General features: G+C 43.0%; 1 protein-coding gene across 1 annotated transcript in view; it reads right to left on the bottom strand.

Annotated features, from left to right (window-relative positions):
- The window catches only part of Dtd1 (D-aminoacyl-tRNA deacylase 1), a 177,468-nt gene that overhangs the window by 12,325 nt on the left and 151,738 nt on the right, over positions 1 to 13,405 (bottom strand). Inside the window, exon 5 of the mRNA XM_016002981.3 lies at positions 12,907 to 13,079. Within this exon, the coding sequence (XP_015858467.1) occupies positions 12,927 to 13,079 (153 nt within the window). The 3' untranslated portion in view covers positions 12,907 to 12,926. The remainder of the gene's footprint in view (positions 1 to 12,906; positions 13,080 to 13,405) is intronic.

The raw sequence follows: 13,405 nt of genomic DNA, 5'->3' as shown, positions 1-13,405 counted from the left end.
TGAATGGGTAGCTACTGCCCAGTAGTGGCAGCCATGACAGCAAAGACATGCAGCTCGAAGGTTCTAGAAAGCAGCGAAGACAGTAACAAGAGAAACTGGAACTATAGACGATGTAAAAGAGTACAAAGAGCTGAGGCTGGAGAAGGCTCAAAAGCTTCAAAGTTCCAAAGAAAAGGAACTGCAGGTCATGGTCACTGGAGGAGTCTCAAAGATCAGCCAGGCCTTGAGAACCAAGAGTTTCAGACATTCTATGCCGAGGAACTATATCAATAGCTGCTGTTAAGGTCTAGGGAACATTGACACCCAAGGCCAAGAATTACAACACTAGGTAAAGCCTCAGTTACAGTGGAGACCCCAGCATAACTGAGATGCTAGGACCATGAGATGACCACCATGGGATGGATGACAACAGCAGCTATGGAATGGAGCCGGTTAGACATGAGACCAATTGTGTATGCCATGGATGGCAGAGCTAGTGAGGGGCAGTGCCCAGAGTCTTTTAGAGCCCAGAATATCATGAGTGAGTTCCAGATAGCAGACACTGGGCTTGTTACACTGTTGGAATTTGGTTCTTTTTAAATGTAATTGTTTGCATGACCTGTTTTTTTCATTTTGGAGTAAGAAGTATTTAATGTACTTAAAATGGTTTTTATTATTATTATTATTATTATTATTATTATTATTATTATTATTATTATTTGATAGGAGCCCACAGTTAAGAAACTGGATATTTTAAAGAGACTTGGAACTTTTAAAGTGCTTGAATTTTTTAAAGACTATAGAACTTGAAAATCATCCTTTATAAATATACAAAAATCAAACTTCCCAAAACTGTATGGAATCAAATAACCAAAGCAATTCTAAGGAAAAAGGACAAAGCTGAAGGAGTTATAATACCTGACCTCAGAATATACTATAGAGTGATAATTCCCCAGGCAACATGGTATACGTGCACATTAAATAAACCAACAAAACAGACAGAGCACCAAGAGTTAAAAACATGTCCTTATAGACACTTCTTTCTTTGACAGGGCATACATTGAAGAAAGAAAAGTCTTTGATAAATGGTAGACTGTCACACATAGAAGAACTAAACCCCCATTTCTTACCATATACAAAAATCAACTCAATGTGAATCAAAATGTAAGTCCTGAAACTATAGAATTATGAGAAAAAAGACTTCAGGGCATCATGGGATAAACACTTGGATGTGATTGCAAAAGCACAGGCAAAAACAAACAAACAAACAAAACGATGAATGAGGTGACGTCAAACTAAAAGCTCCGTGTAAAGCAAAGCATTCAACAGCGTGAAGAGACAACCTAGAAAATGGGAAAATATTTGTAAACTCTAAGACAAGAAGTGATTTTTAGGCTATATAAGAAATTCAAACAAACCACTAAAAAAATGTGATTTTTAAATGGGCAAGTTACCTGAACAGACATTTCCCAAAACCAACACATCCAAATAGCCAATAAGCATATGAAAAACTCATCATCACCAATCATCAGAGAAATGTAGATAAGAACCACAATGAGATGTCATTCTCTCCCAGTTAGAATGATTGTTATAAAAGAAAAATAATGAATGCTGGTGAGGAGGTAGAGAAATAGGAAATCTGACATTTTTGATGGGAATGTAAGTTAGAACAGCCATTATAGGAAACAGTATAAAAGTTTCTCAAACAACTAGAAATAAAATCACCATATGATCTAGCAATCCCACTACCAGGACTATGTCTGCAAGAATTGTGATTAGTAACCCAAAGGTACATTCATATGTTTATTAACACACTATTCACAATAGCCAGGAAATGAAATCAACCTAGGTGACTATCAATAGATAAATGGATTTTTTAAAATGTATTTTATATCCATAATAGGATATTCAACACCCATTCAAAAAAGAATGAAACTGTTTCATTTGCAACAACATGGATGGAAGCAACAGACATTATGTAAGAGAAATGAGTCATATATAAAAGGACAAATGTTACATGTTCTTATTTCTATGGAGAAGACAAAGTTGACCTCAGAGAGGTAGAGAATAGATTGAATAAGACTAGAATCTGGGAAGAGCGTTGGGGAGAAAACGCAAAGGGATGGTGTTAGAACCAGTCCCCAGATGCTAGTAAGAAGAGCCTCATGGACCAGCCCCACCCCTCTCACACAGCAGCAAAGAGCTGGCAGGCCACAAGAGCTCATTTTCATGCTGTCTAGGAATCCAGAGACAGCCTGACTGTGGTCAGGTAGCATGGGTTACATATTAACTAATCCTGCTTCCTCACAACACAGGACCACCCCCTCCCTCAGAAACCTTGATGACTAGATATGGCACTGCACCATGAGAACCGAAGCTTCTTACTTCAGACCTTACCTGCAACATTAATAAATCTCTCGCCTGAAGGACAATTCTACCAGGTGCCTTTCTCCAGAGCCCCTTTCCCTCCCCTTCCCCTAAACTAGCAGGTAGTAAATGGGCACAGGGGTACAGCTAGCCAAGAATATGTTAGATTAGAGTAACTAGTACTGTTCTACCACACCTACAGCGGGGTGACTACAGCCGACTACCACACCTTCAGTGGGGTGACTACAGCCGACTACCACACCTTCAGTGGGGTGACTACAGCCGACTACCACACCTACATTGGGGTGACTACAGCCGACTACCACACCTACAGCAGGGTGACTACAGCCGACTACCACACCTTCAGTGGGGTGACTACAGCCGACTACCACACCTTCAGCGGGGTGACTACAGCCGACTACCACACCTTCAGCAGGGTGACTACAGCCGACTACCACACCTTCAGTGGGGTGACTACAGCCGACTACCACACCTACAGCAGGGTGACTACAGCCGACTACCACACCTTCAGCAGGGTGACTACAGCCGACTACCACACCTACAGCAGGGTGACTACAGCCGACTACCACACCTTCAGTGGGGTGACTACAGCCGACTACCACACCTTCAGTGGGGTGACTACAGCCGACTACCACACCTACAGCAGGGTGACTACAGCCGACTACCACACCTACAGCAGGGTGACTACAGCCGACAATAAATAACAGGATGCTTCCTGGTAGCTAGTGAAGAAGACTTTGAATGTTCTAAACAACAACAAAACAATGTGTCTTTGGTGGCAGGTATGCTAGTATATCTGATACATATATACATATATATACATATGTGTATATATATATATTATATATGTATACATATATTGAAAGGTCGCACTACATACCATAAACACGTACAACCACTATATGTCCTTTAAAACTAAAAGTACATTTGAAAAGGAATTTAAAAGGAGAGAAATGAAACATTTAAATATTGAAAATACAAAAAGTATCAGAATTCTAGACCAACAAAATTATCTTTCAAAAACAAAAGAGAAAACTAAAGATTTCCTCAAATATGTGCTTCAAAAATATGGAAAGCAATTCTTTTTTTTGTGATATATATTTTTTATTTTACAATACCATTCAGTTCTACATATCAGCCATGGGTTCCCCTATTCTCCCCCCTCCCACGCCCTCCCCTTACCCCCAGCCCACCCTCCATTCCCACCTCCTCCAGGACAAGTCCTCCCCCGAGGACTGTGATCAACTTGGTAGACTCAGTCCAGGGAGGTCCAGTCCCTTCCTCCCAGACTGAGCCAAGTGTCCCTGCATAAGTTCCTGGTTTCAAATAGCCAACTCATGGAATGAGCACAGGACTTGGTCCCACTGCCTAGATGCCTCCCAAACTGATCAAGCCAATCAACTGTCTCACCTATTCAGAGGGCCTGATCCAGCTGGGAGCCCCTCAGCCTTTGGTTCATAGTTCATGTGTTTCCATTCATTTGGCTATTTTTTTTCAATAATTGAGTAAAACTGAAATTTATTATATGCCACAGTCGTCCTAGGGACCTCCATGCTATATATATAGCCTCTATGGTTCTATGGTTTGTGGTCTGATTGTTCATTTTATATCTAGAATCCACCAATGAGTGAGTACATACCATAACTGTCTTTCTGGGTTTGGGTTACCTCACTCAGGATGATTTTTTCTAGTTCCATCCATTTGCCTGCAAATTTCATGCTTTCATTGTTTTTCTCTGCTGAGTAGTACTCCATTGTGTATATGTACCACATTTTTTTCATCCATTCTTCCATTGATGGGCATCTAGGTTGTTTCCAGGTTCTGGCTATTACAAATAGTGCTGCTATGAACATAGCTGAGCATGTATCTTTATGGTATGTATCAGCATTCTTTGGGTATATGCCCAAGAGTGGGATGGCTGGGTCTTGAGGTAGTTCGATTCCTAATTTTCTGAGAAACCGCCATACTGATTTCCACAGTGGTTGTACAAGTTTACATTCCCACCAACAGTGGAGGAGTGTTCCCTTTGCTCCACATCCTCTCCAACATTGGTTGTCATTGGTGTTTTTGATCTTAGCCATTCTAACAGGTGTAAGGTGGTATCTCAGAGTCGTTTTGATTTGCATTTCTCTGATGATTAAGGATGTTGAGCATTTCTTTAAATGTCTTTCAGCCATTTGTAGTTCTTGTTTTGTGAATTCTCTGTTTAGCTCTTTAGCCCATTTTTTAATTGGACTGTTCAGTGCTTTGATGTCTAGTTTCTTGAGTTCTTTATATATTGTGGAGATCAATCCTCTGTCAGATGTGGGGTTGGTGAAGATCTTTTCCCAATCTGTTGGCTGTCTTTTTGTCTTATTGACTGTGTCTTTTGCCCTGCAAAAGCTTCTCAGTTTTGAGAGGTCCCATTTATTAATGGTTGTGCTCAGGGTCTGTGCTGTCGGTGTTTTATTTAGGAAATGGTCTCCAGTGCCAATGCGTTCAAGAGTGCTTCCTATCTTCTTTTCTATTAAGTTTAGTGTAACTGGATTTATGTTTAGGTCTTTGATCCACTTGGACTTGAGTTTTGTGCATGGTGACAGATATGGATCTATTTGTAATCTTTTACATATTGACATCCAGTTATGCCAGCACCATTTGTTGAAGATACTTTCTTTGTTCCATTGTATAGTTTTGGCTCCTTTGTCAAAAACCAGGTGTCCATATGTGCATGGATTAATGTCAGGGTCTTCAATTCGATTCTATTGGTCCATATGTCGGTTTTTATACCAGTACCAAGCTGTTTTTATTAGTATAGCTCTATAGTAGAGTTTGAGGTCCGGGATGGTGATGCCTCCAAGGGTTGCTTTATCGTATAGGATTCTTTTAGCTATCCTGGGTCTTTTGTTTTTCCATATAAAGTTGAGTATTTTTCTTTCCAAGTCTGTGAAGAATTGTGTTGGGATTTTGATGGGGATTGCATTGAATCTGTCGATTGCTTTTGGTAAGATTGCCATTTTTACTATGTTAATCCTACCTATCCATGAGCATGGGAGATCCTTCCATTTTCTGATATCTTCTTTAATTTCTTTCTTTAGAGATTTAAAGTTCTTATCAAAAAGGTCTTTCACTTGTTTAGTTAGTGTTATCCCAAGGTATTTTATATTAGTTGTGGCTATTGTAAAGGGTGATGTTTCTCTGGAAAGCAATTCTTTAGACAGAAGGAACATGAAATAGTTTGAAAACCTGTGTTCACAGCATGAAAGGAAACGCCATAGTCAGAGAAATGAAGGCAACCAACTTTTCTTAATCTTAATTCATTTTACAAATAGCCACTGAGGATTAGTAAAAATCAATACACCAGTGTTCATACCATGTGCCAGGTGGGGGCCATGGCAGTAACGCCATAGGAAGGAAGAACCGGGAAGACAGTGTTGTGCAGGTAACTTAGTACGGTGCTGTTTAAAAGTAGAATTAGAGACACTGAAAATGCACATTGTAAACTCTAGAGTGCACGCACACGCGCGCGCGCGCGCACACACACACACACACACACACACACACCTGTGTGCATGCACTACTCAACTACTCTGCTCATTGGGAAAAACAACACCCCATCAAGATGGCTGCATCTCACTATTCTGAAAAAGGCCAAGCTGGCAAAGTAAACAGATGGCAGCTTCCAAAACATTTCCCTTGTTTGTTTTTGAGTGTGTTGACATTTGAGGATGAAATGTGGGGTACTGGTCAGGAGCTCTTCTCACACCCTAATACAGCAGCCAAGTAAATACTCAAATGAAGCAATGGGTCACACGGAAGCAAAGACTGTCTTCCAGCCCAGGCTGCCCTAACACCAGCCTGCTAACAGGGAAATAATTGAGTCCCAGCCTCACCATAAACCCTCTGGTCCTGAGGAGCAAGGTGAGGAACCAGAAGAAATGAGACCGTGCACAGAACAAATGTTAATTTTAGCATTTTTAGGCCTGTTTGATGAAATAGAAAGGAACATTTGCAATGTGACAGAGAAATGCCCCCGCCCTGGGAATATCCTCCCAACCACGAAGGGTATTTAATCATTTTCAAAGAAAAATACAGCCAATGATATGAGTTTCTCATTATCTTGTCTTTGCCTTTCCCTTTTCCCTCTCAAGCCCTGAAAATTCAAAGCCGCTCCCCTGCCTCCCCCCCCCCCACTGCTGCCGCCGCCCCGGGCTCCCCAGGGCTCTTTCTCCTTTTTAAGAAAAGGGAAAGAAAGCTGCATCTCCCATCTGGACCGCTCTTCCTCGCAACTAAACAAACGCAAGGTCACTCTCTGCCATTCTTCCTTCTGCTTCCACCAGTATCTGACATGTCTGAGGGCGATTTTGTGGCCTATTGAGATGACACATTTCTTCAAAGTGACAACACAAAACCTAAACGTGTAATTGTAGTAGCACCTGTCCTTTAGTTGGGCCCTTCAAAGTCTTCAAATCCACAGAAAGGTGGCTAAATTCTCAGAGGTGGGTAAACCCCAGCCCCTCACTGGTTCTTGGCCTTCAGCACACAGGCTCAAAGGGAGTCTTCCTGCCAGGCTCTGTTGCAGCTGTCTCTCATCTGGATTACAATTGAAATGTGAGAGTCTCCCCAAACAATACAGGAGACTGCCATGGCCCTTGGTTATCTTCAAGAGTTTGACAGTGAGACCCTATTGCTGTAGACACCACACACGGCAGACATAAACCTGGAGGAATAAAGCTCGAAACCTCCTCCTGAGGATTAGTTCTCATAGCATCGGAAGGTGATACACACACACACACACATGCACATGCACACGCACATGCACATGCACACGCACACGCACACGCACACACACACACAGCCAAGGGAAAAAGCAATCAGTAGTCCTACCCTGCTGTAAAGCCTATGAACCACAACAATGACTGAACTGGCAATGTATCCATGGTGGTGCAATGGCGGCATTTTATCTTGGAGGTAACCAGGAGCTATCTAGTTGGACTTAAAGAGGGAATTAATCCCTGGTTCTGTAAACCTAGCCAACTACCCATGGCTGGAGAGATCCTACATCCTAGAGAAAAATGTACTACTGCCACTTTCCTAAACCAATCTAATTTCTAACTGTATTCTAAATATTTAATCTTATATCCACAGGTAAGTGTAACTCTTACCAGTCATCAAGGAAGCTTCTTTTTGCAACATATGGAGACTACTACAGAGATCCACAACTGCTCAAAATCCAGAGAATAAGTCACTGTGGGGGATCTAACCCCAACTGATAGATCTCCAAGGCAACCCCTATACCCAAGACTCAGGGAAAATCATGGAAGAGGAAAGATTATAAGAACCAGAGACCTAAGACACTTGCAGCTAGACATGACAAATTTCACCATGAAATATCAACAATATGTTTGCCTAAACAAGAGTGGTATGACAATATTAGTTGACATATCAATGTGGACAAGGGAAATTCCACATGTTCCCACCCCTAGATGAAGAGCTACAGGTAGCCAATGGCTGCTAAAAGAGGGAGAATTAGTTTCCTCCAGGGATGAAACAGGTTACCCAATCCCAATGGTCAACCCTGGACGTGTACATGCAAACAATACTAACTGAACTCAATGACTTATGTATAAATATGCACGTAACAGTAATAATTAAAGTGGAGGCTGCTTTTGAGTTTGAGAAAGAGGAGGGACACTGGGGTTGGAGATAGGGAGGAGGGTAGGACTGATAGACATACTGTTTACATATAAAGTTCTCTCCAAAATGATTTTTTAGAATTATTTTGAGGCCAAATTCAAAGCAAAAAAAAGCTGTCAAATTGTTCTGTTTTGTGATGATTTAAAAAGTAACCAAATTCTTTATACCTCAATAAGTAAAACCAAGATTTTCTGAGATAGTTAAAGCAAAACTCACGACATTGCATTTGTAAAATTTGCTGATAGGTCAATAATATAATGCAGCCATCAGCTAGCTGGCATTATAATTGCTCAAGATGTTTGAAAGCACAAAGCATAATATGTGGACAGGCATCTGTATACATTTGTGTGCACAGGCATATGCCTAGACACTTGTGTGTACAGCATGTGTATACATGTTTGTGTGCATACCATGTGCCTAGACACTTGAGTGTACAGCATGTGTATACATGTTTGTGTGCATACCATGTGTCTAGAAACTTGTGTGTACTGCATGTGTATACATGTTTGTGTGCACAGGTATGTGTCTAGACACTTGTGTGTACAGCATGTGCATACATGTTTGTGTGCACAGGTATGTATCTAGACACTTGTGTGTACAGCATGCGTATATATGTTTGTGTGCACAGCATGTGTATTTAGGTTGATAATCTGGGTTTGGTTCTTTGAGATGAGTGCTCATGTTTTTAGCCCTCTCCCATCATTTTTGTCATGGTAGTTTAAACATTTCATTTGTATTAAACTTGTAGCTAAAGTCCTAATTCTCCAGAAAAGGCTATAGTTTACAGTCTAACAAAAGTCGAGAGGAAAGACAGTGTCCACAAGTGTTAAGAGAATGTGGGCGACTGCCCACAGTCCGAGGATCCATGACTGGAGGCCAGGCTGGTGTCCACTTCTGAACCAAGTTAAGTGCTTCCCAGCACAACTGAGCTGACAGACAGGGTCCTTCTGACCTTTGTCAGCGAGGGCAGAGGAGCCCGTCTTCCATGCTTCCCTCTATGGGAGCCTAAAAGGACTATGTGCAGACACTGGGGTTTAGGCCAGTGCCTCCTTCCTACACAGACTGCTGCATGCATTCTGACTGCTGCATGCATTCTGCCCTTGTTCTGCAACAGCTGCAGGAAGTGGGCCTGACTCTTTAAAGGGAAGAAATACCATGGAGGTAGAAATCACATAAACACTTCAAAAGTCACCAGCTTTCGAAGATGAGAGGAAGCCCTGGATGAACGCCAGTGTTGTGTTAGGGCCTGTTTCTAATGAGCATGGCAGACCTGAGGCCTACCCATGCCTTCTGTTTTGTTTGTTTATTTGAGATTATAATACAATTATATTTCTCCCTTCCCTTTCCTTTCTCCAGACCCTCCCATATACCTCTCCCCTTTCGCCTTCAGATTCTTGGTCTATTTTTTTTCACTAATTGTTATTGCATGCATATATGTATATATATAAAAACTGTTCAGTCATATGATGCTACTTGTATGTGTTTTCGGGGCTGACCATTTGGCACTGGATAAACCAATTAGTGTGATCTTCCCTGGGAAAGACCACCTATCCCACTCCCAGCTCTTCTCAGGTGCCTATAGTTCTCTGTGTAGGGTTGTGCCTTGTGGGCTCCCCAACCCCCCACCCGCTGTCCACTTTGGCATGTCCATTGGTGTCATCCTTGTTCGGCTCATGTTTGGGCAATCATGTTGGTGAGACTTTATAGGTGGAGCTTCTAATGTTACAAGGAGACACCATCTCACGGCAAACTCCTGATCCTCTGACTCTTACACTCTTTCCACCCCCTCTTCTACGATGTTCCCTGAGCCTTAGGTGTGGAGTGTGCTGTAGATGTCACCACTGGGACTGGGCTCCACAATGCTGCATTTTGATTGGTTGTGATTTTCTGTGATGGTCTCTATCTTTTGAAGAGAAGTTTCCTTGGTGAGAGGTGAAGACTACACTTATCTGTGGGTACAAAGACAGATGTTTATAGATTGTTGGTAGGGACTATGCTGGTTGGGTAAATTAGAAGTTGTAGATTCTTCTCCATAACCATGACCTCACCAGCACTGAGTGGTGGGCTAGGTTTCCAGTCCCAGGCATGGTCTTCCTCTTGTTGAGTGTCTTAAGCCTAACCATGTCTTCTTGCTGGCCCTGTCTATTTGAACATGAGACTGGACTCTGGCTTCCTCTCCATCTGGCTGGCCCTCTGCTCTTTCAACTGGCTACACAATACCCTGAACGCTTTCTGCCCTCAGCCAGGCATAGGCCTCCTCTCCATCATCCCTCTTCATCCCTGCCCTCTGTGCCCTGTCTGCATGTGCCACAATTCCCACCTTTAAACAGATTATTAACCAGTAACATCAGCTATATTTGTATGATGAAACTGACTACTGGCAGAAAAAACATCAAGTTTTAGAAAGAGTAGGAATGGACATTTTATGTAATACATGAGTCACATAAAATGTTATCACATATTTATGAATACTTAACATTAATTAGAAATCAAATATCACATCACGTTTTTCAGTTCATGAGTAAAAACCAACGGCTTTAGGCCTGAGCATCAAAATGAGAAACTGGTGAGCTGGTGGCTGTGATCAAAGAGGCCCAATGTGATGTGACCTTTCTCTGACTCCACGTCACTCATACATGAATGTGTGAAGTTAAGTCAATCAAAACCAGCTACTTAGTGCCGCCATCTTCCCATAGGTACACTGGAAGACAGCATAGTGCTATAGGGAAGGTATAGGGGAAATCAAAGGCAGGAGGATTCCATCACAGCCCTCCAAACTACCAGGGCCCAGCTTTTCTTAGCTCTCTATTCATTCCTGTATCTGTTGGGAGTGGGTACTACTACACCCAACTATTACTGATGCATCATAATATCTGTGCACAAACATCCTCAAAGCCACAGACATCTTATAGACACTGTTTTAGGAGGGAAGAGAAGGCCTTGCTGGAAGCCGCTCCTCTTGTAGTTTAGTATCTTCAGACTGACCTTGTCTTCAGACATGGTTTAATTGATATATAAGCTGAAGGCTTCAAAATGCCTAAGACCTCTTCTCAGCCCCAGCACCACAGACACAAGACTGTCACCAAAACAGTTATTGTTCGTCTTCCCTCCTATTTCTGTGAGTTCACCCTGTCCCTACATCATTCTAGAAGCCCCCTCCCCAACACTCACATTGATAACCAAGCTGATCTTCACATCTTCCAGCCTACCTCTGTCGTCTAATCCCACTATTCCTTTGGATTTCTGCAGATCTTCCAAACTGGCCTCTCTACTTCCAGTCTCACTCCACAGAGCCAGAGGATGGGTTTATGTTATGTCTGACTACGTCACTTGCATACTAAAACTTCTCAGAGGTTTGTCATTACCGTAGGAAGAAGTCCACACTCCAAGAAGCTCTCTGCTCTCCCCACTGGTACCCAACCCTTCAGTTAATCTTCACTTCCTCTTTTACAAAGCTCTCTATTTTGTCATTTCCACTCCACCAACAAAAAATGCTGGCATCTTGCTGTATTTTGGATCTGGAGTGTCCTCCAAAGGCTCACATAGTCAGGGCATGGTCTGTCTGCACCATGGCACTACTGGGAGGCAGTGGAATTTTTCAAACATGGGGCCTGGTAGGAAGTCTTCAGGCTGTTCCCGGTGTGCTTCTAAAGAAGACCATGGAATCCCAGCCTTCTCTTCCTCCCCTCTCTCCTCTTTGTGCTTCCTGGCCATGAGGTGAGCAGCTTGCATCACTATATGTGCCTACCACTATATATGGCCTTGCCAAATGCTCAAAAATCAACAGGGTCAAGAAATCATTGGCTGAAACTTCCACAACTGTGAGCTAAAACAAGTCTTTCCAAAAGCAGATGTTTCCGTTAGTTATAGTGACCAAAACTAACACACACTTATCCCTCTTGCCTTGGTGGCTATTCCCTGCTCTTATCCTTCACCTCCCCAGTACCATGTGTCCTTCAAAGTCAACTTCTAGAGTCCTTTCTACCCCATACTCTGCTCTGTCCATACCATACTGCATTTTGCTGTGACACAACTGTTTCTATTTTCTTCTCGAATGTGTGAACTTTGTAAAGACAGGCCATAGATCCCTCACATCTGTATTCCAATATTTGGTCCAGTGTCCATTCAGTAAGGGACTTGGATAGTATATCTGACAAGGAAACTGAGACAGAGGCCACTGGGGCCTCTGGAAGATGAATTTAAAGCTGCAGTCAAGTCAACACAGCCTTAGGCATGGAAATAGTGAAGAACATCCAATGGGCATGACGGTACATCCCTGGAGCCTCAGTGCTTGGGGGACAGAGGCAGAAATAATGCTGTGAGTATGAAAACAGCCCAAGCTGCAGAGCTGAGTTTGAAGCCAATCAATAGTACATAGCAAGACACTCTCTTGATATAATAAACAAATGACAATGTCATGCAATATGAAAGGAATGATGGTAAAACACAAACCAGGCAATGGTGAGAAAAGACTACTTCAGAGGACACTGACCACTGGACTTACCGAGAGTAAGAGTAGCAATAGTGGACAGGGTGGGAGGGTAAGAGAGAGGTGGGGCCTGACAGCAGGAGAGCACACAGATGCCAGTCAGGCCCAGGCAGTGTGGCTGGCACAAACTATGCAGGAGGGACACACGCCATCCACTGGGTGCATCCCTCAGCCTGCATGTAGCCGGCTGTACACATTTTGATGACTACAACACAATCTTACAGCAGTGACCTTCACCGAGCTGCAAAGTAGCGCGCTCAAGAATGCCAGGAATGAATGTTCAAAGATGGATGCTACCTTGGCAGCCATCGCACCTTAATTCATTTCTGGTCCCCTACAATGTGGGGAACAAAGCTGTGCAGGTGGAAACCTCCTACCTGAGCTCCTGCTCCTGCATCTATGGCTCCCGCTCCGAAGACACATCGCCCTCTGCCCCGCTGCTGGCGCTGCGGTCCTCTTTTCGGGGTACATTTCGTTCTTTGCTCGACTCGGAAGGCCCCTTGGCTCTGGTCTTTTCTTTTCTCTGCTGCTGCTTCTCCAGCTTTGACAGCTGATTAAAAAAGAAAATATTTTGAATTGGTGAAGATGCGACTAGGTAGCCAATGCATGAGAACTTCCCATATGGAACGCACAGGCAATGCCCCTGCCTGATGCCTGGTTTATCCCAATTGCTCAGAGATCCAACTATGAACAACACTGATCAAACAGCACCTGAATCCTTAGCACAGATTCTCTACCTGCCTCCTGCCTAATGCCGCTCTGACTTCTCATCACCCAGCATGGGGGATGTGAAGATAGCCATGTACCAGGCTTCTTACACCGGCTCAGAAGAACTCCTTAAATGACAAAGGCTTTTTTTTCCCTCTTGTTACCATT

The sequence above is a fragment of the Peromyscus maniculatus genome, chromosome 4 (genome assembly GCF_049852395.1).
Source record: "Peromyscus maniculatus bairdii isolate BWxNUB_F1_BW_parent chromosome 4, HU_Pman_BW_mat_3.1, whole genome shotgun sequence".
Lineage (NCBI taxonomy): Eukaryota > Metazoa > Chordata > Mammalia > Rodentia > Cricetidae > Peromyscus > Peromyscus maniculatus.
This window is presented reverse-complemented; position numbering and strand designations above follow the sequence as displayed.